The sequence below is a fragment of the Caretta caretta genome, chromosome 9 (genome assembly GCF_965140235.1).
Source record: "Caretta caretta isolate rCarCar2 chromosome 9, rCarCar1.hap1, whole genome shotgun sequence".
Taxonomy (NCBI): domain Eukaryota; kingdom Metazoa; phylum Chordata; order Testudines; family Cheloniidae; genus Caretta; species Caretta caretta.
Window position 1 is genome coordinate 11,068,767 of NC_134214.1, and position 27,282 is coordinate 11,096,048.

The 27,282-nt window shown below is 42.3% G+C and overlaps 1 protein-coding gene and 1 long non-coding RNA gene across 5 annotated transcripts in view; one reads left to right on the forward strand and one right to left on the reverse strand.

Annotated features, from left to right (window-relative positions):
* Window positions 1–359: 359 nt before the first annotated feature.
* On the reverse strand, window positions 360–26,336 carry LOC125642524 (uncharacterized). Of its 3 annotated transcripts, XR_012669844.1 has the most exons (6): window positions 26,197–26,336; window positions 25,250–25,436; window positions 15,774–15,843; window positions 14,376–14,642; window positions 3,281–3,427; window positions 360–2,680 (listed from the first exon to the last, which is right to left on the reverse strand). It is a non-coding gene; the product is annotated as an uncharacterized LOC125642524 (long non-coding RNA). The 3 variants fall into 3 exon arrangements; XR_012669843.1 differs by lacking the exon at window positions 26,197–26,336 and having other exon boundaries at window positions 25,250–26,188; XR_007358428.2 differs by lacking the exons at window positions 360–2,680; window positions 3,281–3,427; window positions 26,197–26,336 and adding an exon at window positions 12,670–13,161 and having other exon boundaries at window positions 25,250–26,188.
* Window positions 26,337–26,453: 117 nt separating this feature from the next.
* The window catches only part of CCDC39 (coiled-coil domain 39 molecular ruler complex subunit), a 32,196-nt gene continuing 31,367 nt past the window's right edge, over window positions 26,454–27,282 (forward strand). For both annotated transcript variants that reach the window (XM_048864857.2, XM_048864858.2), the window contains exon 1: window positions 26,454–26,693. In XM_048864857.2, coding sequence (XP_048720814.2) covers window positions 26,577–26,693 — 117 coding nt within the window. In that variant the 5' untranslated portion in view covers window positions 26,454–26,576. The remainder of the gene's footprint in view (window positions 26,694–27,282) is intronic.

The window sequence follows — 27,282 nt, forward strand, 5'->3', positions numbered from 1 at the left end:
AATTAATAAAAATCTAACTCTGATTGCTGATTATTTGTGAACAGAAAAAAGGGTTAAATAAATAATTCTCTTTATATAGCTCACCCAGCTGTAGCAATCAGCAGTGAGATCCTAAAGTCTGGAAAGCATGACATAAATGTAAAAAGTACCTTAAATTCAAAGTAAAAACCTATGATTTTTTCCCACACTCTCTGAAGTACAGTATGTCCTATGCACCCAGTAGAGGACACCTTAGAGTATTAGACTGTTAAAATGTTATAATCAAAGGTCTGTCAAAGTTTCCATTAAATCCCTGATTTTCAGGGTTTAATTAATAACAACAGTTAAAATTAATGTGAAAGGAATTAGAGCCACTGTCATATTCTTATTGCACATTTATTCCTGATTTCAAGTCTGTACAATATATGGGATTGATCCTGCTCTCTTTACTCACACAAAATTTCCTACTGAAGGGGAAACTCTTTGAAGATAAAACTCCACATTGAAGACAGTGGGATCTCTGCCGAATAAAGACTATGGTATCCGCCCCAAAACAGTCCCAGGTTTGCAAAAAATTAGGCATTAATTAGATGGACGTTTATTCAAAATTTCAAAGCCAGAAGGGACCACTGTAACCATATAGTCTGCCGTCCTGTATAAAACAAGCCATAGAATTTCCTCAAAATAATTCCTAGAGCAGATCTTTTAGAAAAACATGCAATCTTGATTTTAAAATTGTCAATAATGGAGGAGCTACCATGACCGTGGTAAATTGTTCCAGTGGTGAATTATTTTCACTGTTAAACAGTTTTGCTTTATTTCCAATCTGAACTTGTCTAGCTTCAACTTCCAGCCATTGGATCATGTTATAACTTTCTCTACTAGACTGAAGAGCCCATTATTAAATATTTGGTCCCCATGTAGATGCTAATATGTAATCAAGTCACCCTTCAACCTTCTCTTTGTTAAGCTAATTTGAGGAAGTAGATTATTGCAGAATAAATTAAATACGGTTGTAGAATAGAAATTCAAGCCACAATAATTTGCTTTATGATAATTTTGAAATATATCAAATGTGTCACCTTTCAGTAGAATTCAAGATCCTTTTCCTACAAGCTTCCACACACACAACTCCCCAGCTAGGGCCAATTCTGCTTCATTGAAGTCAATGGGAATCTATCCATTTATTTTAATAGGTGCAGTATCAGACTCATTGTTATTGGGAATTTTATCTGAGTCAGAACTACAGGATTGGGCCCCATGTTTAAAAAAAAAAGACTCTGTAAATACTGAAGACTATATTTTCCTCTGGAGGCATAAGAGAGAATTAAATGCTATGTTACTGTAACAACGGCTGCTGGAGTCACTGGAGACTGACTGAACCACCCTGTCATGTGACAAGGGTATGGACTTTTTGTAACATGGGACTATGTCATATGACTAACGCCAGGAGATAAAGACTGATCTCTTACCCTGTCTGACAAGTAAGCTAAATATATGGAGGGAAATGGAGCCTGAATCCCTCAGCCTAGAAGTGAACTGGGCAGAAAACTGATGGAGATGGTGGCTGCATTGCTCAGTTTTCCTAGAAGCAAGTAATATTACAGAGAAATCCAAGAGAGTAAAATCCTTTAACATACTGCTACTGCAGCAGGCACAGAGATATTGGAGATATGCAATATATTTCAGTAGAAGCACGAAAAGAACTGCAAATTGTATTCAAAAGTCATTCAAAAATGTCCAATACTTTGATATACATAAGAATGTCACTTAGGAAAAGCACATATTCTTGACAAGACAGAAGCTAAGAGCTGAGAGCATTAACCATTATGTTAGAGACTTAAATAATAAAACTAAATCATGAGAATTTGAATAGTTAACAGAAGAATTAATCAGACACCAAATTATTTGTTGTTAAAAATTGATAACCAGGTCAAAACAAGGTAATGTGAAACTGATTTCATGTTACAAGAAAACAGTGGATATTTCTAGAACTAGTGAAAGCTATGCTGCCCCAAGTGAAAGTGTTAGCAAGAACTGAAGTCCATCTAATTAAAAATCCATACGAAGGCACAGAAACACAATACAATGGCAAGCAAACAGCAGAGAACCGATTTGTTTGCAATAAATGTGGATGCAATTACAATGTAAGAGTATCCAACATAAAGAATTTGATGTAATGCTGCATGCAATTAAACAACCATTTTGCAAAAGTATGCTGCTCTTATTATTACTGTGTATTACAGTACTATTGAGATTGGGTCCCCATTCTGCTAGACACTATACAATTCATAGTAAGAGACAGTCCTTCACCTGAACAGTTTACAGTCTAACTACACAACACAGACAAAGGGAAGTATCTCAGTTTTACAGATGGGGAACTAAGGTGAACAGGAGTTAAGTGACTTGCCCATGGCCACACATTAAGTCTATAGCAGAGTCCAGAATTGAACCCAGGTTGCCCGAGTCTCAGTCAGACTGCTTCAAATCCTTTCAGTACAAATTGCAAAGAAGTATAAAAGCAAAATGCATTTGTGCACAAAGACCTGGAGGAATTCCATGTGTCCCACGAGGAGAAGATCAGTTTATAAAATCAGATGGTTAAGGTGTATATCTTGTCTTCTGAAGAATATGAGGAGGTATTTAGTAGACTGGATGCAGTAAAGATATAAAACACCACACTGATATAGATTCCAACATCCTGCCACAAATAAACATATCACTTAAATTCCCATTAGCACTGAGAAATAAAGAAACAGTTTGACCAATTGCAGAATTATAGAAAGTTGGGAAAAGACCTCTTCAAGCAACCAGCACTGGAAGGAGCTAAATTTAATTAACATCAATACTAAAAACAAAACAAAACAAAACTAGGACACCAAACCTGCAAAAACTTAAGACAAAGCGTGATGCTCACTATCATTATTAATGCCAGTGACTGCTAACAGCTGTAAGGCTCCTGATGGAGGCAATGTGCTCGGAGAAGGAGACATCAGTAGAGCTCCATGTCTTTACTGAAGAACTAAATCCCATCTCCCCTCCAGTAACCCAGCCTTGTTCCTAGGATCTTTCAGGGTTTAAGAAACAAAGAAAAAGAGGATATAGGACCTTATTCTTCTCTAATCTATACCAGGATAAATCGGGAGCAAGTCAACCAAAGTCAATAGTTACACAGGTGAAGTAAGTAAATAGTTATTTGTAGGCATTTAGAGTTTACTTTGTGAACAATTCTGATTAATTTAATCTTACCATCACTCAGTTCACATCTGGCTTCAATAGCTCTGTCAGCGGGAGCACTTACCTGGGGCTCATGATATGCTCTGTGCGGATTCCTGAGCAGAGTGGGCAAACTGACACAAATTCACAAACAACTTTGAATGATGCATTGCAGCATGGGACAGCGTTCTGCTCTCTAGTGATCAGCGCACTGCAGCTTGAATTAACAAGACTGTCACCAAACAAAAACAGAAATAAATGAGAATTTTACAAAGCAAAGTAGTTTGTACATAACATACTAAAAACATCACTGGGTCCTGTTTGCATAAAAGTGTAGCTCACATTCAGCGTAAGGCCAGAAAAAAGACAACATCTTTCTCTTATGACTTCCTGAAAAGCTCACTATTCTATATTTGTTTGATAATGGATTTGAATCTATTGTTGTGTACTTCACTCTTCATCAACAGGAGTACCTCGGTGCAGAGAAATATGATTCTATCACACTGGAACAAAGGTGAGACAAGGAAAAATAACAGATGTAATACTATTTGCCTCTGTGAACAATATATGCTATTTTATTATGAGCTAAAGTAAACAGACGCATCTAAATGCATCATAGACATAGAATCAAAATTGTTTGCTGGATTCAAAGTTCCTAACCTTCATTAATCTTCCTGCTCATATATCCATTTGGTTGGTTTTTTTTTTAATTTCATTTATTTAGACAATGTAGACCGTGCATCTGAAGGAAAGATAACAGTGGGTATGATACAGGACTGTGTCTTTTTTATCTATTGTGATCAAATGATCAGCTTCTGGGTGTATGTGTGTCCAAATTCAAAAGAGGGGAGGGAATGAGAAAGAAACCAAAGGGTGCCTCCTGAATGAAGAATACTGATTCGTGTATACAGCATAACAAAAGGAGATGGTAAAAAGAGAGACGATATGGGCACTCATTTACCACAAAATCAAGATATTGATCAAGAAATTAATCAAAAAACCTAAAGACATGAAGAGAAGAAATTCTTTAACTGCCTATACACCAATTGTAGGCGCCTGGGTAACAAACAAGAATTGCAATTGCTCATTTATGAGAATAAATTCTATTTAGCTGGTATTACTGAAAACTAGTGGACTGATTTGCATAATTGAAATGTTAAAATCAATGGTTATAATTTATTTAGAAATGATCAAGTGCACAAAAGGGAAGAGGAAGTGGTATTTTATGTCAAAAATGGCATTACCTGTTTCTGAGTCACTTGTAACTCAGAAGAATATGATCTTGAATGCTCATGGATCAATGTCCTAACTAACAGATAAAGCACAAGTTGGAGTATTAGTTGGTATCTGCTTCAGACAACCAAATCACACTAGGGAACAGAACGACTGGCTCCTTATGCACCTATCTTTAATGTGTAGGGAAAAAAGCTGCATAATCCACAGGGCACTTCAATCTGGGTGACATACGCTGGAGGTCTCATGCTGCCAGTACAAAAACATTCCTGGAATTTCTAAATATTACAGATGACCATTTCCTAACTCAAAAATTGTGGCAACCAACACGGGGGAATTCTGTATTAGACCTCATTCTAACAGATAAAAAGGAACTGATCACAGAACTCAAAATTAGCGGTATCTTAGCTTTAGGTACAAATGATCACATTTATAATGTAGAAACAGAATAAAATCCAAACAAAATATATATACATATATATATACACACACACACACACATATATACATACATACTTGGTGCTTTAAAGGGCCAATTTCACAAAGATGAAAACAGTTATGAGCCAAATCAGCTGGGAGGAAAAATTTAATTCAAAAAAGTGAATGATAATTGGGAACTGTTTAAAAATACTTTACTAGATGACCAAAAAGCCATAATTGAGGAAGAAGGCTACAGTGCTTAAAAAACTGACCTTCTTTAGAGGGAAAGTGAAGGCAGATAGATAGATAGATATTTTATATAAAACAAATAGAAGAAAGGGGTTGTTGATAGTAATGAATATAAATCAGAAGCTATGAATTGTAAAAAACTGGTAAGGAAAGCACAGGGACAAAAGGAGAAATCTATGACCCGCACAGTTAGGGACAATAAGAAGTTGTTCCAGTACATTCAGAATAAATATAATCCTAACAGTGGTATAGAAATGGTATAATTATCAATAATAATGCAGAACAGGCAGAAGTGTTCAACAAATATTTCTTTTCTGCATGGGAGGCGGGGAACAGACGACACAATCTCATCATATGATGATGGTAATACTCCTTCCTTTCTACTAGTATCTCAGGAGGATGCTAAACAGCAGCTACTTGCATCTAAAAGTTTTAAAAGAGCTAGCTGAGGAGTTTGCTGGACCATAAATGTTGATTTTCAATATATCCTGGAACAGTGGGGAAGTTCTAGAAGACTGGGGAAAAGTGCCAATATGTAAAAAACGTAAGCAGATGACCTGGATAATTATAGGTCTGTCAGTATGACATTGAACTCAGGCAAGATAATGGAGCAGCTGATACAGGAATCAATTAATAAATAATTAAAGGAGGGTAATATCATTAATGCCAATCAACATGGATATATGAAAAATAGATCCTGCCAAACAAACTTGATATCATTTTATGATGAGATTACGAATTTGGTTGACAAAGGTAATAGAGTTGATGTGATATACTTAGACTTCTGTAAGGTATTTGACTTGCTACCACATGACATATTGATTAAAAAACAGAACTATATAAAATTAACATAGCACACATTAAATGGATTAAAAACTGGCTAATTGGTAAATTTTAAAATATAATTGTAAATAGGGAATCATCATCAAACAGGTGTTTCCAGTGGGGTCTTGCAGAGATTGGTTCTTGGCCATATACCACTTAACTTTTCTACTTAATCACAATAAAGTTTGTAGATAAACATTGGGGGAGTGGTAAATAATGAAGAGGCCAGGTCACTGATATAGAGCAATCTGGATTGCTTGGTGAACTGGGTACGCACAAACACTTTGCATTTTAATATACATCTAGGAACTAAGAATATAGGCCACACTTAGATGATGTGGGACAATATCCTGCGAAGCAGTGACTCTGAAAAAGATGAGGATTGTGGTGGATAGTCATCTGAAAATGAGCTCCCAGTGTGATGTTGTGGCCAAAAGGCCTCATGCGATCCTTAGGGCTGGTCTTCGCTATGAGGAGATCGACACTGCTACAATCGATGCAGCAGGGGTCCTTTTAGATGGTAGAGTGCTCTCTGGTCGACCCCGGTATTCCAGCTCTCTGAGAAGAGTAAGGGAACTCGACCGGAGAGCATCTCCTGTTGACGCAGCGCAGTGAAGACACCAGGGTAACTCAACCTAAGCTACGTTGACTCCAGCTACATTATTCATATAGCTGGAGTGGCGTAACTTAGGTCGACTTACCCCAGTAGTGAAGACAATCCCTTGGATGCATAACCTGGGGAATCTGGAGTAGGAGCAGAGAAGTTATTTTATCTCTGTATTTGGCACTGGTGTGACCGCTGCTGGAATAGTATGTCCAGTTCTGGTATCCACAACGGGTATCCACGGAGCTCCAAATTAAGTTGCTACTTCCATAGTAGGAAACTTGATGGAGGTGGGTGGCAATGGTCACACTGCTACTTGCCATCTAGTTAAATCTCCCTGAGGCTCAAGAGGCATCCTATAACTTGCACAGTGAGGAATAACGTACACTTCTCTACCTCCCTTGCACCCGCTCTCGTGAATCTGTACCCATGTTTGTAAAACGTTTTGAAAGGATACCTTCTGAGTACTATTTACTAGAATACCTATATCTGCCAGCCAAATGGCTGCTTAGAAGGAAGTAGGTACTGTAACTGGCTGCAGGCTCTCAAAGTACCATAGTCCTGCATGTTGACTAAAGTTATAACCAGTCATACATTAAGGGCCATTTTTTCATGGCTTCATACAAGCCTTTACCAGAAATGTACAACTGCAGTGCATTTGTGGAGCCACCCACCAGCGTGGAATGTAAATGGAAGAAATCATGGGCACTGTTCATGAACTGCAAAGTTGCCTAATCGGCCTGGTATTGCTCTCACTAACATCAATTTAACACTGGAATAACTGCAATGACTTCAGTGAAGTTACTCCTGATTTACACTGGGGTCTAGAGAAAAATCAGGCCTACACAAGCTGACGAAAACTGACTTCCTCATCTTACCAAGCAAATTACACAAGTAGCCCATGGAAACAGCCCAGAGAACTTCCTCTGAATGAGGCTGTAACTCATTTAAGTCACTTAATGAGACAGGATAATAGCCATTATTTTTCACTTGGCCAGTTCATATTGTGACACTTAGAGGGAGTGAGTCTGTCAAGTTTTTGTCTGCTTTATTTGATTTTTCACCATACTGCCCCTGGCCTCTCTCCATTGTGCTGGGAGTGCATTATGCATTGGAGGAGCAGTGAGGCTCAACCAGTGTAGGGAGAGGCTGGAGATGGGGAATGGAATTACAGTCAGACAGCAGATTCTTTCTCCTAGCAGAACCAAGTCTATTTGAAAGGTTTTGCTGTTTTCCTCTATGTCTTACATATATCTATATACCACATTACATGGAGGAATAGGATTTCTGATATTTCTGCTGAGATGTTGGGAAGAGATTGTTTAATGCATCTGTCCATGTTGAAACACATTTCCAAGATCTTAATTTTTAAGAGATTTTATATCTTTTAATCTGGACTCCTTCTAGACTCAAAACCTCCAACAAATGTCCGATACCTCCAATGAAATATATTTCAAAAGGCCTGCTTCACTATAACCCTCCAGTTTATATAGTCTTTTGCACCAATACAAAATGGGTGTAAATCATTACCACTGTAACTGGGTAGCATTTTATACACACTTTGCATTGGCATCAATAACTCCACAAATGCAGGACAATATTAAGTTGGGCCCAAAGTCTCTGTAAGCACCCCACTCTGTGGCAGTTTGGGAGTTCTTTCAGGATTAAAGTTTTATTGATCTTTTAGGTTTTCACAGGTCTGGGACTAAATAGAAGACTCCCAACAAAATGAAAGGAGAAAGAGGAGAGGGAAAAATTAGACTGTCTAACTTGAACTGAAAGCACTTTGTGAAGGACCATCTACACGATGCTGCTATATGAATAAAATGTTAATAAACAAAGACGTTATTAAAATAATAGCCCCAGGGGTACTGGAGGAGGATAGGGAAGAAATAACAGTCATGTAACATTGAACAATAATATGTGATACGCTGTGTGGTACTTCTATACGTATAATATTAAGGTGGCAAATATGGGAAGGCAGGCATTTACAAATGTCAAAAACCTATTAGTTTATGCCAGCCAAGAAGACTGTAATGGAGGATCTTAGTAAGAGTGCAGAACTGCCAGCCAACACCTACAATCACAGTTCTCGTGATCTTTTGACCTCACTGTGTATAAGACTGGATGTATTAATAAACTTTAGATACTGTCACTTGATTTCTAATGAGAGAATTATGGTTTATCACATCACTGTGAGAACATCCATTTACTGCTCCAATTATAATAAAAAGGCATATTTTTTTCTAGGTATGGGCTGAGCAGCCAGGAGAGATTCCAGAAATATTGCAAGTCTTTTTTGAAAATGTAGAAAGACTCCCAGGATCTACTGCCTTTGTGTGCTGTTGCGGGCACTTTTGCAGGATTGTGTGCATGTGCCATTTCTATTAGATGGCTAAACAGAGAACTTGGATTTCTAGTGGTCTTGATCTGGCAAGAGCCAGAAAAGCAGTTTTTCTACACCAAACTCATCTGTTCTTCAGCTGGTATAAATTAGCATAGCACAACTGACTTCAATGGAGCTATGTTGATTTATACCAGCTGAGAATCTGGCCCTTTTTTTTTTTTTAAAGTTTGGCCAGCATGAGTAACAAATTGTGTAACTGAGGAGAAGTGAACTGAACAACATAAAAACTGAGATTCAGATAACAAAGATCAACAGGAATTATTCTTTTGGAGCTGTGGATAACAATAGAACTGCCAAACTGAAAGAATACCTAATGAACAGAACTATCTGAGAAAAATGATTTAAAAGCATTTGATTTATGGAGGCATTTCCTTACTGGTATGTGATACCTTTACACAGCATAGCAAGTTTATTGAAGCAAAGACACCATTGTACCATGTATCTGCATATACTTTAGATGGTGTTTTGTAGCATTTATACTCCAACACACTAAACAAATCTTTGAGCGGTCTCTGCCATTTCTAACTGATAAATAGGTACTGGTTGCATTGAGCAGACTAGGTCACATGCTCATACGACATTGGACAAGACTTGGTCCTGTGGAGGATGTTCTTGTTTCTTTTTCTCCTGCTGCTGCCCAAGCAAATGCTGTTGCCTTGACAATGCAGGGCATTCTTGGGCTCCGCATGTGCCAGTAGGAAGAAAGCTAAGTCCCTTCCACAAGAAGAAGAACTGCTGAGAAACAAACAACTAACTACTGTCCAAGGACCTTCGATCATTTAATGGGGAACCTGCCAAAACAAGCATCGAGAATCCTATTAAAGACATGTGATTTCAAAAAAGAGAAACGGGGCCTCGCCGATCAGTCAGATGTTGTGCAGGCCAAGACTATAACAGGATTCAAAAAAGAACTAGATAAATTCCTGGAGGATAGGTCCATCAGTGGCTATTAATGGCTATTAGCCAAGATGGGCAGGGATGGTGTCCTTAGCCTCTGTTTGCCAGAAGCTGGGAACGGGCAACGGGGGATAGATCACTTGATTACCTGTTCTGTTCGTTCCCTCTGGGGCACCTGGTGTTGGCCACTGCCGGAAGACAGGATACTGGGCTAGATGGGCCATTGGTCTGATCCATTATGGTCATTCTTATGTTCTTAACCAGGGGGACGCAAACATAGAAGGCTCAGCTGGATCTGAGAGGTTGTAGTCACTTGAGGATTCAGTTACATTTGCGGTGGCTCTGTCATTACATTATGGGCCCAATTCTCCTCTTACATCAATTTCACATAAGCATAACTCCACTGGCTTCAACTGAGGTATTCCTGTTTTACACCAGGGTATGGCCACTCAGGTTACCCTTAACCTTGCCATTTTCTTAGAAGGTCTGTTGTCTCTGCAGTAAGACACCTAAACCCAATAAGCTGGTAAAAGGTAGAAAAAGCTTGAAACTACTGTGCAATTGCTCCAGGAATTTGCTGACTATCCCACAAGACAAGTCACCAGTGTACCATGTCCAGCTGATCACTGGGAGGGCAACACCTTTAATTCGAAGGTAAGATTCAGGAGGATTGAAAGCAGAAACAGTCTTTAAAACTGACTCTCCCAGCTACTCGGTGTATAAAGAGAGGAGATATGATACTGAATGGAAAAAGGTATCATTTTGTAATTAAAACCTGCTTTGACATTTATCCTGAGAGATAGGATAAGAATGATCTTCTTTATATTGTGTTTTGCATCTCATTTTTATTCTTCTCTAAATATCATGGATTACAACTCTTCTGCCAATGAAGACTGAATTAAAAGAGGAGAGAGAGGGAAACACTTCCCTAGAGAGAATGGTGAACAGAGACATTGGTCATACTATCAGGGACAGTTTAGGGGCAGGGGACCAGCCGGTGTGCTGGGCTTGAGCAGCACCAGGCTTACGGTGCTGTTTTTTGTTGTTAGTGACAAAAGGGAAAATAGAATGTTTTAAGTAAAACGTTTCAAGTATTCCGTATGTAGTTTCATTTCTCACAACTTCCTAGAATGTTCTGGAGCTTTGTAGAATCTCATGGAATCTTCCAGACTTTCTGAGAACTACATTTTCCTTGAACCTCCTAGAATGTAGTCAGCCATGCCCTCGCAGGTATATAAGGGGCGGGGCATTGCCAGTCAAATCAATGAGAACTGTTTATGAACAATTTGAATGAGAATAAAATAAAGCTTCAGGACTGCTGCGGCCAAGTCTATGACAATGGTGAGGACATGGAGGAAAGAAACAGTGGTGTCCAGGCAAGGATCCTTGCGCTGAATCCAAGAGCTTTCTTCTGGACTTGTGGCTGCCATTCCCGCAACCTGGTTGTGTCTGATGCAGAGTCATCTTCTTTAGATTCATTATCTCTCTCCAGAGCACTGCAAAGGATATACGTTCTGTTTTCAGTCTCAACTATCAGGTGGAAGATCCTCACGGATTATATTACAAATCCGACTGTGAAGCAGCTAAGTCACACTTGCTGGGAGAGCCTCATTGATAGCATAAGACCAGTGAGGTACCAAGTGACTGAAGTTTGCGGCACCCTGATGGAACTGGTGTGAGCAGGGGGTTGGACTAGATGACCTCCTGAGGTCCTTTCCAACCCTGATATTCTATGATTCTATGAACTGGCACAGTCAAGTAAGGCCAAGGCCAGAAACTGACACAATGTGCAAAGTCTGGCAAACCAGATCACTGACTTCAAATTTCTGGTCTCAATTGTGGTTTTGCATGATAGCTTGTTCCAAGTAAACACTGTAAGCAAGGCATTACAAACTCCATCAATGAACATCGTGACCACTGCTACTTTGATGAGAAGCTGCCTTGATATCATTGTGGCCTATAGAGACAATCGGTTTGAAGATGCCATCAAACTGCCAAAGAAATAGTGGAAAACTTAGGAGATGAGCCTGTCTTCAGGGACACTCGTATTCACCAGAAGAAGACACAGTCTGGTTATGAGGGCAGAAATGAGGTGATGGGAAGCTCGCAAGAAAAATTCAAGAGGGAGTTTTTTTGCTCGCCCACTAACACCGCTCAAGTGCCCATCGAAAAAAGGTTTGGACAAATGAAGCACCACAAAAAGACCTGTGGGTGGGGTGGGGGGGTTGTATGACCTTAATAAGCTGCCGGCAGAAAACATTTTTGAACAATTGTATGAACCTTCACTGGAGGGTGACACATGGGGAATGTTTGGACATCAATGATAAAAACTTCTGTGTTGAATTGGGCAACATCCGTCACATTTTGCAACATGAAAAGCGCTCTGCGCTCCAAGTTCTCCAATTCATTCATAATGCAGAGCTGAAAGATACTTTTCCTAAGGTGAGGATAGCTTTGAGGTTTCTGCTCACGCTGCTGGTCACAGTCATGAGTGGTGAACACAGCTTTTCAAAGCTCAGGCTCACTAAAACATATATTCGATCGACAATGGCCAACAAGAGACTGACATCGCTTGCTATTTTATCGCTTGAAAATCTCTCTGACGCTATGCTTCAGTTCGCAAGGGCAAAGGCGAGAAAAGCAATTTTTTGACCTACAGGACTAGGGTTAACATTCTAAGGCGGTCACCTACTGTAACACTATTTACTACTGTCCAATGCTGGTGCACAGTTCAATTTCTTGATGTTAGTACATTTCAGTTATCCTTAAAATTAAAAAGTTTCTATAAGCTTAGAAGAAATGAATTTTTTTTATTTGCTTATATATGGTATGAATAAATACAGATTTACATATCCTAGCATGAAAATATATCATCTTATATGATAGGGATAAATCATGCATGCAAATCATGCATCAAAGTTGTGAAATAGGCTACAAATACAATAAAAATAAGATATTCAAAAGTTTAGCAAATGGGATGGGGGGGAATGCTGAAGATGCTCCTCGTTTGGGGCACCATTTGATCTAGGGCCAGCCCTGCACAGTATACAGAGGAAACCATGAACACATTATAAATTTACTGCCTTATAGCTGCAGAGTTTTTGCTGCATCCTATGCTTGGTTTGGGAGGTTCTTGGCCATGGAGTGGTCAGCTGTGTGGTCCTTCTAGCCCACAAATCTCACCAGACACAGGAAAAACCCATATTTGTTGAAAGCCAGTGTTTCTCTACGGAGATCCCAGAAACTCTGTAGTAATCTTCAGACTCCTCATTCCTCATGGCACCATGACTTTTTCAGCCTCCCTGTCCTGGGCTGGCCCATCCTGCACCTCCTTAAAGGGTGATTTAAAAGAAGGAGTTTTTGTAAATTAATTAATATTGGTTAGAGGCCTGATTTTCAGAGTCAGTGGGAGCTGCGGGTGCTTAGTACCTCTGAAACACTAGCCCTATTTGCAAGGTGCCAACAGTGAACTTGATACCTTGCAGAGGTAAGAATGAATGGCACATGCCCTGAAGTGTTTACAATCTAAATGGACAATAGACAGGCATAGAATGAGTATTTTATGCAAATAAAGGAGTAGAAGTCAGATCAATGATCATACATCTCATTTGTTTGATTCGGGGTTTAATTTCATTTTATTTAGGGAGGATAGGCATAATCTAACCTAAATGTAATACAATGGCTCAGAACATATGATCAGGGCTCCTTCTGTGGGATGCTACCATGGGACAGTCTGATATTTGCTAACCATCAAATGCTCCTTTAGTGCAAGTGATATGGGTGTGCGCTTTAGGTGATGGAAGTCCCTACTGACAACCATAGTGTCTGTGTGCAGCCACTGTTTGTTATAGAAACATTAATTAACTAGGGAAAATCCCTATGGCTTTTACTGCAAAAAATGTCTTGGTGGTTCTCCCTCAGCATCCAGCCACACATCCAACTTCAGTTCACAGCGATATGGAGAAAGATAGTTGAGGGTGAGGGACTTGATAATACACTGCCTCCTTTTGTCAGATTTTAGCCTAAAGGAATCAATTTTGCACCCCTTTCATTACTATTCCCTGGAAATATGGGAGGGGATATGACCCTTATTTGGACTAAGGTTGTAGAGTATGATACAGGGTTATCATGACTATAGAAAGCTGTAGCCTCCCAGCTCAATCACATCCAAATGAGTAAAACCATTTGAATTGGGGTTGATGGTACTACAAGATTTGCCACGCTAGATCAGATTATTTGTCCATTCAGTCTGGCATCCTGCCTCTGACAGGAGACAGCCCTTGATGATGCACAGGAAGGCAACCCCCACTTGCTTGGCTGTGCAATGCTATATATGGGGGTAAAATGCATTCATGACTTAAATACATGTATGATTGTCATTGTCTCCTAGTGTGGTCTCTCAACGGGTCTCAACTTCTCCTGACTGACCCTCCTTAGTTTGCTCTCAGTCAGGTCGGTTCCTGGACCTTCACCTCCAATTAAATCCGTCAAGCCTTCACTCTGTCCCTTCAGCACTTCACTCAGCCCTGTGAGCACTTCACTCACCTGGCTGTTTCTTGGAGGTAGCATGGGGCAGGGTTGTCACCCCTTTTCAGTCCCAGGTCTTTCTGCCTCCCTTTCCTCCTCTTTACTCTCCCCTGGCCTTGTTTCCTCTATTGGTTGAAGCTCTGGTGCCTCCCTCCATGATTGGCAGCTCTGGCAACTGCGTGGGGTTGTGATCAAGCTGCTTGCTTGTAAACAGAAGAGACTCTCCTCCCTCTTCAGCCTATGCTCAGTATGGGGTTTGTAGAACCCATTACAATGATCAGTATTCTATATGGGATGGACATATGATGTTATTGAATAACTGAGTACCAGCTACATCGTAAACACAACAGCAATTACTTTTACATATAGGGCACAATTTGTTTCCCAAAGTAAATAGCAAGTAATAATTCTTGTCTCCTAGTCTGCACATAAGGGGAGGAAGGCAAACTTGTGCTGGGAAGCAGGTGATTGGCAGTGGCTAAATAATACTCTCTGGAAATTTACCCTGGTATTAGGTGGAGTGTTGCAGCTCAGAGGACAAAACCCACCCACCTCTCTGCAGCGTTGCCTTCAATTCCTTTAATGTTAACAGCAAGAGAGCCAAGAAGGGCAAACCAAATCTTCCTGGGCCACATGCAAGGGATGCACATTTACTACATTAGTCTGGCAGAGTTCAGAATCCAGCTTCATAATAGCACAGGCTTTATTCTCCACACAAAATTACAGTATGCACTGTTCAACTGTGACAAGCTATCATACAGCATGCTTCCTTACTGCCTTACTCCATATTTCCCCTTCATTAACTTTCAGTATATCCATTTGCAATAATTCAGTATTAAAGTTCTATATCTTGTAGGTGTAGGTTTGTTGTTCAAAATGACTAAAATATCTAGCTCTTCCCCCTCTGGTAGCTGGTTATCTTACCCAGGATTTGTGCATTTTATAAAAGAAGCCTTCTCCCTCTTAACCTATTCATTTTCTTTTGTAGGATGTTTTTGTGGTTAAGAAACTGCACCAGGACTCAGGAGACAGGGTGAATTCCCTGATCTGCCACAGACTTCCAGCGTGATCTTGGGCAAGTCACTTAAGTTCTCTTTTCCCAATCTATAACATGAGGGTAATAATACTCCCTTTTCCCTTACCCGTTGTATGTCTTGTCTATTTACACAGTAAGCTCATTGGAGTAGGGACTGTCCTGCTATTTGTATGTACCCACAATGGGGCTAAGGATGTCTAGATATTACTGTAATACAAATAAATAGGAATAGTATGCTGCTTCTTTGGCTATTTTGAAATGCAGGATACTGTTCGGCCAAGCAGAAAGGCTGCTGTAGCTGCACTAATTTAGGTAAAGAGCAGAATGTATATAGCTAAATCCCAAAAGATCTTTGTAACACAGGTCCCAGAAGAACTCACCAGAGCGGCCTGGGTACAGAAATGAATTTCTGTCAGACACATCCCCAGTCTGGAGAAGGAGTCTCTCATTCTGTTGGACAAACAGAAAAAGTAATGGTTACGATTCTAATCACAAGCTGAAATACTGGAACTAAAAAGAGCACGAGAAGCAGCAGACTCGAGCGCTTAAAGCATATGACTTAGAAGCAGGAAACCTGGTTCTACTCCTGCATCCGACAGCTGCTGTGTAGCCTATGGTGAGTCATTAGATTCACTTTTAGGGTAGCCTTATCAGGTATGATACCTACAAAAACATTGTACAGCTTAACCAATTAATGATTACGAAGTGCTTTGAGATTCTTTATTGGAAGATGCCACATTAGTGCTAATGAACCTCAAAAAACTCTACAAATCTGTCTAGACTATGAATAAAGGTGTTTGAATGGATGGAATTAGTGAACATGAACACCAGTGCTACTCTGGATAAACATGATGCATCAGTCTTTATCTCAACCAGGGCCTATTTCTTCACTGACTGTACCTTGCATTGCCATTTATACCAGTGCAAAGTAGGTGTCAAATGCAACCCAATCAGAGATCACCATTGTATTACTCCAGTTTTATACCTGTTTATAGAGGAGTAACTAAATTAATGCTGTGGTGATTCAGGCCCACTTTGTGTACACCTGTACAACAACACATTGGGCAAACCAGTGGAGAATCAAGTGCTCTGTCTTCCCCAAAATTGCTAAAAGTAATTCTGGGGTAAGATAGTCTCCTCTGCATAAATAACTAGAAAAGGAGTACTTGTGGCACCTTAGAGACTAACCAATTTATTTGAGCATGAGCTTTCGTGAGCTACAGCTCACGAAAGCTCATGCTCAAATAAATTGGTTAGTCTCTAAGGTGCCACAAGTACTCCTTTTCTTTTTGCGAATACAGACTAACACGGCTGTTCCTCTGAAACCTGTCATAAATAACTAGCTATTTTTCTATGCTTTACGGTTCTTTAATACAGAAATCCCTCACTGTTAAAAGTGATCTATCAGAAATATTGTTATGGCTAACCATTTTCATGATGCCGTCACCAGCAAAGGTTAGGTGCTTGAGTGGGTAAATTCTAACACTTGGCTTTTTTAGTGCAAGGAGTAAGTTTCCCCTCACTGCTCCAGGAATGTGCTTTAACCTTGACCTTGAGGAAGAATTTGGAGAGGTAAGAGAGCAGTTCAGTCTCCTACAGTCAGTCTTTGGCTTCCCTCCTAAAACTCCTGACAAGACTGCTAATCATTATCAAGTGTGAGGATGGTTTTTAATAAGTTTAGTGCTTGAGAGTCTATGGTATTTGTTAACCTAAACCAGATCAGTCCTAACTCCTCTGCATTTGCCTGCTGCCACTCAATTTGACACTAGTCAACTGAAAGGTAACTATAGACCTGGTTAATGATAATAATGATGATACATTTTTATTTTTAGAGCACTCAAACATGGCCTCTAAGCTCTGTGCACGCACACACACATATAACTAATAACTGAACATTTCCAAAGGGCAACAAGTCCTTTTAGAATAGTAATGAATACAAAAATCATTTTGTGCACTGCATGGGAGAGGTGCATTTCAAGATTTTCCTATATAGCTTCTATGAAAATTGGCCCCTAAGCAAGGGTGTGAGTCATTGATGAATACAGCTCTAAGGCTTCAAACTGTGCAGCAAGAGCTGTAAAAGACATTAGAGGAACACAGGGGCGGGGGAGGAGAGAGCGGGGGGTTAGAAGGTTATTAAATAAAACCTAGCAATGGGTTGACGTGAACACTTTCTGAATAACGTTTTGAAAATGTACCACCTGATCACTGGGCATAGATCTGACTGCAGTCTTGGTGCCCTCAACTGGCTGATGCTAACAGATGCTATAAAGACAGCTCTCCACCTTCCTAGCCATAACTAAGGTCATGTCTGAACTACGATCCCCTCACTGCTGAAAGTAAATCAATATACTATACTGGGAAAGTGCTGCTACTATAGACACTCGTATACTGGCAAAGCTGGAGCCTACACCAGTATTAGGGGGTAGCCATGTTAGTCTGTATCCACAAAAACACAAGGAGTCCAGACTAACAGATTTATGTGAGCATAAGCTTTTGTGGGTAAAAAACAACTTCTGGCACCTTAAAAACTAACAGATTTATTTGGGCATAAGCGTTCGTGGGTAAAAAAAAACCCACTTCTTCAGATGCATCTGAAGAAGTGGTTTTTTAACCCACGAAAGCTTATGCCCAAATAAATCTGTTAGTTTTTAAGGTGCCACCGGACTCCTTGTTGTTTTTACACCAGTATTGTTATTCCACCATCCCTAAATAAAACAAGCTATACTGGTAAAAGTGCAGTTATGCTGATTCAACTGTGTCTACATTAGGGCTTTTGGCCACATAGCCATGTTAGTAAAATATACATCACACTCCTAACCACCACAGATATGCCAGAAAAACTTTTAAGGATAGACCAGCCCTCAGAGATTCTACTGGAGACCATCATAGTGTCGGGGAAACTGGGGCATGGCCACTAGGTAACTCGAGGGGATGGAAGACCACGAGTGTCGATGAAGCCCCCTCGCACTAGGCCCAAGTGTCCTTGGCCCTCCCGCCTGGAGGCGCACACAGCAGTTATGCTGAGAATCTGCAACAATATGCTGCAGAGTCAGACTGCCTGAAACTAAGCAAGGCCAAACAGGGCAGATATGGAAGAACAATGCTGAATAAAGCAGCTTTATGTATGGTTTAAGAAATGATACAGAGAACAAGGGAACTAGCTGGGAATTGGATTGGCTGGCTATATGGATACTTAGGGCAGCTTGCTATTGGATAAGTATGCTGGGAAAAAGGATGTATAAAAGCCTGTGTAACTTCCTGCTCTGTGTGCAGGATTTGAGATTTTATTCTCCCTGTACCTTTTTACAGCTTCAAATAAACTTTTCTGCTTCTCCACCCCGTTGTGATTATTGGGTGTAGCACACCGGGTAGCGAACCAACTTCAGCTGTTGTTTAGCCTCTCGGCACTGGGTGCTGGCAACAATACAGTAGAGATGGATTGGATCACAAAGTTCAGATACACACGTAGACTTCCACAGTGTTCAAGAGTGTTTGATTTTGGTCCAGATTCTCTTTATTATGAAGAAATAAAATCTGGTACCAATCTGATTTCATTCATTGACTAGCAATTAATGGACGTTCTACAATTGATACCACAATGATTCTGGATATTGAGTACCTCACTTTATGGTGCAATCGGTTTCTACCTACCCAAGGTGGGAGTTACAGGGTCCAATAAAGAAATAATGTTTTTAGTTAATACGAGCAGAAATTACCATGACTTCTTCTTGATTCCTTGTATTTACTTATATTCATCTCAAATCAGATAACAATGCAAGAACCTTTGCAGTGTCAGCCCTGCATCTCTACTCTCATATCTTCCAATTCTTCTTTTCCTCATTACTGCTATCCCCATAATCTTTTTTTCCCATTCTTGGCTTCTTTCATTTTGCTACCAACTCAGTTTACCCATCTGTAAAGCAGGTCTAAAAATATTTCCCTCCCTGAGTGCTGTGAAGCATTTTGAGGTCACCAGATGAAAGGAGCCATATGTAAAATATATAATCTTTTGGTTTATTTTTATTAACTTGCAATCCTGTAGCTTCGGTTTTAAAATGCCCTAGGCAACAGCCTTTTAAATAAGATATTGTTTTTCCTGATGACCTATACAGACTGCAGACATTTTTCAAGAAATGTCTACACATTTGTTTTTTCTCTCTGTTTACAGGTAACAAATTTACCTCCATAGTCATTATCAGAAGCCAAACCATCATGAAAAGCTTTATTTTCATGCATATGTGCTATTTAATGCACTGAGCATAATCAAAATTAGTAAGTCTAAAACTGGATTTTTATTAGATACAATAGAAACTTGGAATCTTTACAAAGCCGAATAACTGTGGTTTTGCAGGTTTCAGAGTAACAGCCGTGTTAGTCTGTATCCGCAAAAAGAAAAGGAGTACTTGTGGCACCTTAGAGACTAACCAATTTATTTGAGCATGAGCTTTCGAAGTGAGCTGTAGCTCACGAAAGCTCATGCTCAAATAAATTGGTTAGTCTCTAAGGTGCCACAAGTACTCCTTTTCTTTTTGTGGTTTTGCAGTTATATATTTTGAAAAATGAACATAGTGGTCTGTGTAACCAAAGAGTCCATAATTTCAGTGGGAAAATATGCTGGGGAAATTGTTTGTCAAGTTATAGTCTTATTTTGTTCAAAATTACTTCTCTTTCCTTCCATAAAGCTCTAATACAGCACCGATAGATTCTACCAGCAAGGAAGCATTTTCTGTTTGTTTTTTCGCTAGAAATCACACTCTCCATTTTAAACAGAGGAGCTTGACAACTGAGTTCTTGTTAAAAAAAACAAACACTGAAATATATAGACATGCAGCACCATCTACTGGATTAATATATTGTGTATAAATGCATGACTGACATGTACAGAATATATTTCCACAAGGCAAAGGTAGAAAACAGTCATACACTCCAAAGCTTATTATAGTGATGTATTTAGTCAGCATCAGGGCTCCGATAAATCCATAGATATGGAATTTCCATGGATATCATGAAATAATACTTAACTCTGATTTAGCATTTTATATTTTCAAGGCACTATATAAATAGTACACACAAAAAACTATGTCAAAAGAACATTACTAAGGTTGCAATGTCAAGCAAATTAGGACGTTCAAGAATTAAAATTTCCTATGCAACCTTAATTCAGCTTCCTTGTGTATATGTACTTTAATTACATGATCAGATATTATTTTTTTCCCTGGGGGCCCTGTCTAATTCAATGCAGAGGACGAATGGTGCTCAGTCCATGAGCAGCTACTTAATAGTTTGTTTTCTTTTCATTGTTCAGTGTGTGCCCCCCCTATTTACTGCACACTATTCAAACACTGCTCTGAAGACAGAATTATAAACTTCCTCATAATATCTGAGTGTTTCACAAAAATTAATTAATTTTCACAACACCTTTGTGAAATGAGGGGGTGGTATTATCCCTATTTTATAGACAGTGAATTGAGGGCCAGAGAGATAAAAGTTAAAAATGTCCATTAATTTTAGATGAACAATTTGAGATGCCTTAGCATTACAGAACAATTTAAGGTTTCAAAGTAGCAGCTGGGTTAGTCTGTATCCGCAAAAAGAAAAGGAGTACTTGTGGCACCTTAGAGACTAACAAATTTATTTGAGCATGAGCTTTCCGATGAAGTGAGCTGTAGCTCACAAAAGCTTATGCTCAAATAGAACAATTTAAGTGTTCAAAGCATAGCTCACATTGACTTCAGTTGCAGCTATGAGCACTCGGCACTTCTGCAAATCAGTCCCCAGTGTATTAAGTTGGGCACCCAAAAATGAGGAACACACATTTAGTGACTATCTGTGAAAAGTTAGGTTTATGTGATTTGCCTAGCATCACATAGGAACTCTCTGGCAGAGGCAGGGACAGAATGCAGTTTTCCAGGGGAGCATTCAATTGCCTTCACCTTGAGACTATCCTTTCTCTTCCTGCAGTCCCCTGCCTCCTTCACTTCACAGCTTTCAACTTCTGCAACAAATAGAGCAAACATCCTACAAACAACAGCCTCCTTCAATAAACAATCCTGACTGATTCCCAGAGCAGGTCTAACCTGTGCAGAATGAGGCAGGCTCCCCTGGAAAAAATAGAATACGATCATGTACTTAAAGACCGTATCACAATTAAAGCTGTATGAAAACTGGCACATCCGTCCTTTAAAAAATGTCACATTTCTGAAAAAAAAAAGTTCCAAATTGGAACAAAAAGTCAGATATGTGAAATTTCCTGTGGAAGAATCAAAACAGAGTTTTGTTTTGTTTTTAAAATCTCCAGTCCCATCTCCCTGGGGTTCCAGACTCCTCAGTTCTACATCTGCCTGTCAGGTCGGCAAAATCTGCAGAGCCCCAACTCTGTGACAGCTTCCTCCTCCATGCTGCCTAGGCCCCGCAGGGGGATCACTGAGAACACAGGAGAGAGAGAGTCTCCCTGCTCCCAGTTTGGGCACCTGCAGCCAGATCTGGCACAGCCCACAGCAGCCTAGACCTCCAATGAATTTTTGGAGATTTAGCTGCCAAAATCTAAGGAACATCTCCTAAACATGTGCAAACTGCAATTTTTCAGAGGCTTATAACTTGACCAAATTTGGCTAGATTTTCATGGAATGGCAAAAGGCAAATCCCTGACAATTTTCAAGTCCCTGCTCCCACAGGTGCTGATTTTCCAAAGTGCAGTGGGGTGTTCGACCCCCGGCTCTGACGCAGGCCCTGCCCCCACTCCACCCCTTCCCCCAAAGCCCCATCCCCAGCCTCTTCCCACCCAGTTCCGCCCCTCCCCCAAGCGCGCCACATCTTCACTCCTCCCCCTACCTCCCAGCTTCCTGCCCGCTGCGAAACAGCTATTCGAGGGAGGGAGGGAGGCAGGCAGGAGGTGCGGGGGGGGGGGGGTGGTCACTGATCTGTGGGGCCGGCCAGTGGGTGGGAAGCACTGGGGGGGAGGGAGGGACTGCTAGAGGGACTGCCAGTGGGTGCTCAGCACCCACCATTTTTTCCCCGCAGGTACTCCAGCCCTGGAGCACCCATGGAGTCAGCACCTATGCCTGCTCCAAAGCATGAGGGTTCTAAAGCTTTTCAAAGAAATGGCCACTAAAATTTTTTTAATGGGTGTATCATATTTTACCCCCAGCCTTGTTCTTGGAAACAACTGAACCATTCAGGCTGAAATTTTCCAAAAAGTAATCAGTCTGAGGCAGACACACAGCATGGAAGGTTCAAGCCCAAACAGTTAAAGTTCAGCAAAGTTATAAGCAACTGAAAACAGGGTCTTATTATGAGAAGTGTCAAGAAACCTTAACAGTAAATGGCTACCAGCTCCCCCAATAATTATCTAACTAATTCTCATAACAACTCATGGGAAGGGTGTGTTCTCATTTAATTAAAAGATCTCTATAGCAATCAGCCATCTCTTCCATGTTTTCTGCCATGTTGCCAACTCTCGATATCATGAGTCAAGGGATTTTGGCTAAGGCTGGAGCCAGTCTGGGGTTGAGGCCAGAAGCTCCAGTCCCATAGCGAATTTCAGCTCTGTCTAAGAAAATCCCCCCTGTTTGGCTGCCCTACCCACCTGCTTGCCTCCTCAAAAAGAGCAGCCAATTAGGGCTGCTGAAGGAAACAGGTTGAGCTCTCCTTACCTCCTCTCAGGAGCGGACACTATTCTCACAGGAAGGGAGGCGGGAAGGAGGGAGCAGAAAGAGTCTAGCAGCATAACAGCTCCGCTTTCCCAGGATAATGCGATGGCTCCTCTGCTCCTCCACCTCCCTGCAACACCAGGCCTGAGAAGCTGGAGAAGATGACTCTACTGCAGCCCCTGCCCTAGTGTGGGAGAGGGGTGAAGAACACCAGGAGCTGCAGGGGGAGGAGAAGTGAGGCTGGTGGGGTAGAACTGATGTAGGATCCTGGAACAAAATTAACTGCTAGGTAGTTGTAGTATGAATTGACACCAAATTAATTATTTAGAATGTTACGGTTTAGCTGGAAGCTCCTCATCATCAGGCAGCCAATAAGGCACCATCAGTTGGGGGGAGGGGGCAGCAATGTCACTTTACTTGATAAATTTGGGAGATTTGGGAACACTAATGCCAGGCCTACACTCAGAGTGCTTACTGATAAATGCCTGAGGGAACACACCTCTGATAGACATCACTGTATTGGCAAAAGCCCCGAGTGTAGACCTAGGAGTGCTTAGCCTATATAGTATACTAGTATACCTATGTCAGCAAAGGGTTCTAGTGTAGACATGGCCTAATTGTCCCATACACCCTACGGGTGAGCAGGGAGAGTTCAAAAATTAAAGGACAGACTAAGAGACTCACCCGAGACACACAGCATTTCAGCACTTCCATTTCAGCTTCCCCACAAGGATCTTCAGCCTACTCCTGTCATAGGGGTGACTTGCCCTCAAAGGAAAGTTCTACACCTTCCAGGGCAAAAGAGTCCTTATAAGGACAACAAAAACACAAAACAAAGGAATCCTCAGCCTAGCCAGGCTCAGCATCCAGCCCTTCTTTATAGACAAGCCTCACCTGTCTCCACACTTACTAATAAGTACCTGGGCAGTTAGTCCATTCAACAATCCAGTTTAAGCCCACCCTCACAACAGACTCTAGTTAGCCACAGTCCTCACAGAGCTCCTGGCTCTCAGCCAGGCTTCCTACCCCCAGATTGACTGTCAGTCAATCTGTTTTCTTCCCAATTAGCCTTTACCTGCTAATTCTGTTTTCTTTCCAGTCAGCCTTTACCTACTAATTCTGTTGTCAAAACTAATGTATCATTTAATAGATCACTGCTGCTCAGCACTGAAATGCTGGGCATTCCTCCTTTATGTTTCATGTCCTATACATGTGTAGCATAGCAAGGCTAACTGAACAGAGCAGACTGATCCAAGGCCTACTGGCCCTTAATAGGGCAGGCTGCCTGTTACAGAGACCAAAAAACACAGTATCTTTTAGAAAAAAACCTCATGATTTTGGGGCCAATCTCATGATTTGGGGGGGTCTGAGTCATGATTTTTGAACTTTTGGGGTTGGCGATAATGAAATTGCTAATTGCATGGTTTTGCTCATGTCTACTGCTCTGGGTGGCATATTTTTGTTCTCTGTGTTTACTGCCACTTCAGGGACTTCATGGGTTCAATTATGACTTCCAGAGCCAGAATGGCATAAAGGGCAGGTGGTGCAGCTAGGTGTGGTGGAATTATTCATGTGGAGGCCAAAAGCTTGCTCCCTGTAGCCTTGCTACACATTTGGAAAATGTAAACTTTCACGTCTGCTGATTCATTGCTCCTGACAAAATGTGGAGCACAAGTAAGGAAAACAGGACCCTGATATGCCCCTTTACACTGAATAATGGCAGACTTAACATGTTTCTCTGCTTCTCCCACCGTCTTTTCCATGCTTTCTTCCATGCCCAGATGCATGGCATACCATCCCAAGCTGGTCTGCAAAGCCTCTACCCTCTCCTTTTAAATTCCTCCTGAAGACCCACGTCTTTCATGATTCCTACAAGTTGGCCATTAGTCTTCTTATTCACTGTGTTCGTATATCTCATGAAAAGAACGCTCTGTGCTTTATTATGCTGTGCGCTAACCTCTCTGAGTAAGTATGTAATCTTACTGTTGCCCCATCCTCCCTCCCTCGCCTGCTCTAGGGTCACACTATTTCTCTCATTGCATCATTTTCCAAAAGTAATCTGTAAGATGCTTGGGGCCGGGCGCTTTTAATTTAATTCTGTTTTCTTCTTTCTGCCAAGGGAAGCACCTAACAAACTTTTGGGCACATTTATGATAATACAATATAAGCCTTTGCCATTTGAGAACAAGAAGAATTGCTGTTACCTGTTCCATCAGTGGGATTTATAGCATCTTTGCTGGCCAGTCAGTTGCGTGGAAGACTCTCATATACGTCTAGATTCACATATAGCTGTGATATTCCAGCTAGCAGAAGGCAGTGATACAACCTCTGACAGTCTAATCTCCAAAACTGAAAACCACCTGTGTGCAGGATACCCAGCTCTTGCTGGCCCTGGTGGGCAAAGAGTTGTGGGGCTGAACCTGGATTGCTCACGTAGGGATTGAGCTGGGGACCTCTACAGCTTAGTGCAGGGATGGGCAAACTTTTTGGCCCGAGGGCCACATCTGGGTATGGAAATTGTATGGTGGGCCATGAACGCTCACAAAATTGGGGTTGGGGTACAGAAGGGGGTGAAGGCTCTGGCTGGGGGGTGCAGGCTCCAGGGTGGGGCCAGAAATGAGGAGTTCAGGGTGCAGGAGAGGGATCAGGGCTGGGGCACAGGAGGAGGCCGGGGTGCAGGCTCTGGGTGGCACTTACCTCAAGCAACTCCTGGAAGCAGCAGCATGCTGCTTCCGGGAGCAACTTTTGACCTGGCTCCCCAGCTGGAGTGTGGGAGCAGGGCAAGCCCCAGACCCTGCTTCCAGCAGAAGCTCGAAGGCCGGATTAAACCGTCTGGAGGGCCAGATGTGGCCCGTGGGCCATAGTTTGCCCACCCCTGGCTTAGTGCATGAGCCTCTACTGCCTGAGCTAACAGCCAGCTGGACCCTAGCTAAGGATGTAGAGCAGACTCATTAATCTCTAAATGGTCCTGGGGCCGCGAGAGGAGACAGAACACAACACTCAGGAGGTGCGTGGGGGGCATGAACCCCTCAGATGCCCCAGCACCAAACCCGTCTCACTATGGGGCGGGGAGGCATGCCTCCCCCAACTTTCCAGCATGAAATCCGCAGTGTGTGGGGGGGGGGAGAGGGGGACACAATCCCTCCCCTACCTTTCGGGGCGGGGGGGTCCACAGCAACCTTCCCGGCCCCACGCTGCGGTAACAAATCCCTATCGCCTCAGCCCGGGGGACACGGAACTGCCTGCGACGGGGGGACAAGGCAGCGCCCGGGAGAAGAGGGTGGGGTGAATTGAGACACGTGTCGTGGGCATGGGGGCTGGGGTGATCGGGTGGGGGTGGGGGGGGGGATGTGGACGCGTGCGAGGAGGGGCGGGGGGGGAGAAATGTGTGACCGGAAGTCGGGTTCCCTCCCGCGGCTGACTTCCTGTTTGGTCCGTAACCAAGGGCTTCCCGTTGCTAAGGGAGCTGGCGGCGGAGCCTGTGCCAGGGAGCCGGAGCCGAAGGGGCTGCAGGGACCCCAACGCCCCAACATGAGCAGTGGCGACGCCGACAGCGCCTCCTCCGCCTCGGTCCTGGCCGAGCTGGACTGGGACGATGGGTTCGCCATCCCCGTGGCCAACGCGGAGAACAAGGCGCTGGAAGAGGAAGTGAGTGGGAAGGCTGCAGCCCGACAGGGGGACACGAACACTCCCCCCCCTCGGCTCACCAGGAACGGGGCATGAACCCGACCCCCCGCCGGAGGACTGACGCCTCCCCGACTCGCCAGCGAGGGAGGGACACGGATCCCCCTCCCCTCCAGCGGGAGGGAGACATGAATGGACCCGGCCCCTGCCCCTAACGGCGGGCGGGGCGGAATACGAACCCTTCCCCCCCCCCAGGGAAGTGGGGGGACATGAAGCATCCCCTTGCCTGCTCACTGGGGTTCGAACCCCTCCACGGGTCCTAGGCTAGGGCCCCCATTAGGACTAGATGGGAAACACCCCGCAAAACACCCCACCTGGGGTTCCCTAGGGAAGAATCTATCCCAGGCCAGGGCCCTCCCCAGCGGGGGCTCATGTAGCTAATGCTACTCTTCAGTTTATGCACTGACCCAATGGCCCAGCAGCATGGTGCTGTGCTACTGGGGGCACCTGTTGACAGCTGAGTTATAAATCCCAAGGGCTACCCACACATAAAGCTCCCATGGCATTTTTCACAAGAGGAGTAGGGTTAAAGTATGTCCGAGACAAACTCTTC